The sequence below is a fragment of the Mizuhopecten yessoensis genome, unplaced genomic scaffold (assembly GCF_002113885.1).
Source record: "Mizuhopecten yessoensis strain PY_sf001 unplaced genomic scaffold, ASM211388v2 scaffold6263, whole genome shotgun sequence".
NCBI classification, from domain to species: domain Eukaryota; kingdom Metazoa; phylum Mollusca; class Bivalvia; order Pectinida; family Pectinidae; genus Mizuhopecten; species Mizuhopecten yessoensis.
In genome coordinates, this window is record NW_018406462.1 from 43122 (window position 1) to 47488 (window position 4367).

The window sequence follows — 4367 nt, forward strand, 5'->3', positions numbered from 1 at the left end:
AATATGTATTGAGGAGAATCTTTACAAAACAAAAAAATAAAATTTACACACAGTAAAACAAGCATTTAGGATTTTCAAGAGGTTTTCAAGAAATACATCAAATAAAAGTTTTTTTCAAGACTTGTATGAACCATGTTTCATTAAAAAACATCAGCCACATTCGATTGCTTAACTTATTCACGCCAATAGTTTTGGAGTGGGCTTGCCCAGTCTGATTTGGTAAGACTAAAATGTGGCTTCAGGGGTGAATTAAGACTCAAATGTGGCTTCATGGGTGAATAAGTTAAGTTGTTGTAAACAAGAATGTCAACAAACAATATCTGTAACATTTAAGTCTTTTATTGATTGTTATAAGTAGGTCCAATACATTGTAGGACATTGTAATATATGTTTTAGAAATTTCAATGCTGTGTTGAAGTATCATAGTTATGCTCTTTATCTTAAGAGAAATAAAACAATGTTTGTATCCATGTACGTCAGGATTAAAGTATTGGATATTCACAACTGAAATGCATTATGCAACAAAAGTGTGTTCTTAAGAGAAGTTATGACATAGACTGAGTGCCTGCAATTTATACTCCATCAAAATAAACTGTAGTACAAAAGTGGATGCATAAAACATCTTACCGAGTTACTAGTATAAAGCATCTATACAACCACTGGCTTCTGGTGACATTAAAAAAACAGTCACCACAGGTTTTTTTTTTTTTTTTTTTTTTTTTTTNTTTTTTTTTTTTTCAGTTTTAGTATTGCAACAGGAAAACAGGATCAAAGATCAATTAAAGTATAATTGTTTTTAAAATCGTAAATAGCTATGATTCAACAGATCAAATTAAACAAGAAGTCCACGGAACTGAATGTGTTGCCTGAAAAGCAATCTGAAGCAGGCACTTGCGGTAAGGAAGCACTACATAAAGTTTGAGTTTGATCGGCCCAAGGGAACTCTAGTTATCGCGCGAAAACAGATCTTCTATTTATAGTAACAGTGACCTTGACCTTTGGACCTGAAAAGCAATTTGAAGGAAGCACTTGCGGTAAGGAACAACTACATGAAGTTTGAGTTTAATTGACCCAAGGGAACTCAAGTTATCGTGCGAAAACCATTTCCGGACGCCGCCAACACCGACATAGTAATACCTATATGTCGCCTGAACAAAAACATTCATGAGGCAAGTTCCATAAAATTGTTTATCAAAACCACATCCATATATAAGGTACAGTATTAACTACAAACATGAATCTCGGAACAACAAAAAGCACTGTAACTTAATTATAAAACACTAAAGCACATGGCATCTGAAAGTCTAAGTAAAATCCTTCCTCCCCAACATTTTAAACATTCGCCTCACCAAAATAAATGTAACACATTTTATGCACAGGGCAATATTTGTCAATATTCCTTACAGAAATATCAAATGGCATTATTTTTACTTATGCTACTGATTTTTATTTGTACCTTAGGTTAATTTCTTAAATGAAATTCAATCTTTTCAATTACATGTATGTGTAAAGCACTTTTATGCATGGAGAAATCTTCTGCAACAATGTGTGGAACAAATCCATATGGTATTAAAAAAATGTCATATTGCCGAAAAAATATCTGCATTGCATTCTTACGCATACAATATTTGTCTCCATCGAGCAATATTCTTCAATCTTTCTCATACAATAAACTAACCCACAAGATATTTATGTATGGAACAATATTTTCATACAAAAACAAATCCATTTGGCAGTAAAAATATGTTAAATTTCAGAACTAAATAGCTGCATGGCTTTCTTTGACTCGAATAGCCTTAAAATGCTTTTTCATTCAAAACTGAACTTACAAGGTACAGTACTGTGTATATGAAGTAGACATGTCATATCTTAGAATATAAGATCACTACAATATGCACGGGACAGCTGAAAGTCTGAGGAGAATGTTTTTCTTCAAAGTTTCTTACATTGGAAGCAGAATATTTCTGCATGAAACAATATCCTTCATTTTTTCTGTTTTCAGTAACAACTGTGCACTTGGGTTTGCATTTATTTTGCATGATTCATGTTGGAGATTTTTTTTATGATGAGATGGTTAGCTCTCTGATGCAGGAGTCCCCCATTCATGAATTTTTTTCTTTATAGTGTCAATGTATGCTCTCTTTGGCGTAGTGCCAGATTTCAAGAATTCAGCGAAATATTTTTTCAACTCCTTGACTTCTTCAATTGACCAGTATTTCCTCACACTTTTGCTCTTCTTCCTTTTCGGGACTTCTGCTTCCCAGAGCTCTTCTTCCTCATCTTTCTCCTCATCAAGCTGCTTTGTAGCTTCCATCAAGGTATCTGTTTCTTCTATACCAAGAACATCTAAAGGAACACATCTGGAATAACAATGAGTTCGTGTAACAATACAAATATTTTCTGAAACAAATACAGATTATTGTCTTTATAGGGCCGTTTCAGTAAATCATCTTGCCAAATTTAATTTATAATTCGCAAAGACGTAATAGGCAAGAATGTTGAAGAAACCCTGTCAAGGATAGAAGGGATTTTTCTTGAGTCCTGCTGAGATCAGGTAGATTTTTTCCTGGAATACCACTTTAACAATATCAAAAATTCTAACAGGACAAAAATCAGAATGTGAAAATAACACCACCGACTAAAGGACTAATAACCAGAAGGAAAAATCAAATTGTCAGTACTATAAACTTGGAAGTCTAAGCAATATACTAGTGTTCAAATTCCTAGATACATCAGTCACGAAAGTTTGATTGATTGAAGTACTTTTTTATCTACCATTCTTCTTAACCACATGCTGATTTTGGTAGTTGGGAGGTTAAGACTTCCTAATCTTTATTGAGGTGAATCATGCATAAAGCTACACAAATAGTTAACTTTTGTAACTTACAGGTTTTCTGTGATATCAGGTTCAACTCCCTCTGGAAAGATGATGTCTACAACAAAATAAAAAGTCTATACTACAAATTCAGTGAATATCTAAATTTTGAAACATATTCACATGCTCATCAACAAACATGTGAAATTTCATGAGAATCCAACTGGTTGTTTCTGAAATTAGCTGCCGAAACTTTTTGGCAGAATAATAATAAAGCATTAAATGGCTTCCAGTCGGCATTACTCAACAATATGAATGCCAACTGGACAATGGCAAATTCAATTAAGCAGACTAGCACTCAAATACTTTCGAGTATTTACAAATTTAAGAATCACAAAGGCATTTGTACCTTTTATATCCAATTCCTCTAATCTTTTGTTTTTGAACTTTGACATGAGATTCAGATCCTGAACCATGAGAATCTTGCTGATTTGTGTTCTCTCAAGTAACCCTGACATCTGGCGGTAGTGCTCTTTGTGGACTTGCTTAGTGTGTCCCAAATGGTTATACATCCATTCCATCTGGTGTTTATCAAGATTCAGCATCTATGGAAGATAAACCATTATACATATATTTACTGTCATAATATGCATCATGTCACTTACAACTAATGGTGGTTTTCATCAAAGAATATTCACTTCTTAATATCTCAAGCAACAACTAATAAGACTTTTCCACGCTTGAACTTGAACAAACATGCAGCAGAGCAGATCAACAGAGTTGAACTATTGTAATGCTATCTCTAGTTAACTATGTAATAGCTATATAAAAATAAATAGTTTTTCATTTGAAAAACTGTGTTTGAAGGCAGTATTGCTGTATGATACTTGCTCCTTGTTGGTACAGCAGTTTTACATCAGAAATGATTATATATCATACCTGGGTTAGTGTTGCTGTATATTTCCTCATTGACACTGATGTTATTCTGTGTGGGGCTTCAAGATGCAATCTGTTACACACAGATTTAAGGGACTCGTAACTTTTTGCATAATAGTTGGCTGGAAAACAAATAAAACGAAAAAGAGTAAGTTTGATTTGCAATAAAGGATATAGGATTTTTTCCCTGTCCTTTCTCTTATTTCATGTATCCATCATTTGAAACCATATTGACAGGTATATGATATAAAATGTGAAAAATAATTTGTTGTTCAACCAATCAAAATCGAAAACATATGATAATAGAAATATTTACCTACACTTTATTATACACATATCAGAAGGGTCCATTTTTATTACATTTTCACTCGTGAAATATCAGAAATTATCAGTGTGATAATTAGAGATTATCATATGACCATTTTAATATCACACCCCTTATCAGCCCGAGAGTCCTGATATCAGGCAGAGGGCCGGAGGCCAAAGGGCTGATATCAGGACTCAAGGGCTGATTAGGGGTGTGATATCAAAATGGTCATATCATAAACTTTTTATGTTTTTTCTTTTAAGATAAACAAAACATACATAATACAGTTATTTCTTTTAAATATATTAT

The 4367-nt window shown here is 33.1% G+C and overlaps 1 protein-coding gene across 1 annotated transcript; it reads right to left on the reverse strand.

Annotated features, from left to right (window-relative positions):
* Positions 1-741: 741 nt before the first annotated feature.
* LOC110451879 lies at positions 742-3847 on the reverse strand. Its single transcript, XM_021500097.1, has 4 exons — positions 3755-3847; positions 3225-3420; positions 2888-2933; positions 742-2360 (listed from the first exon to the last, which is right to left on the reverse strand). The coding sequence occupies exons 1-4, from the start codon at positions 3782-3784 to the stop codon at positions 2075-2077; spliced, it is 558 nt and encodes a 185-aa protein (XP_021355772.1). The 5' UTR covers positions 3785-3847; the 3' UTR covers positions 742-2074.
* Between the last annotated feature and the right edge of the window lie 520 nt (positions 3848-4367).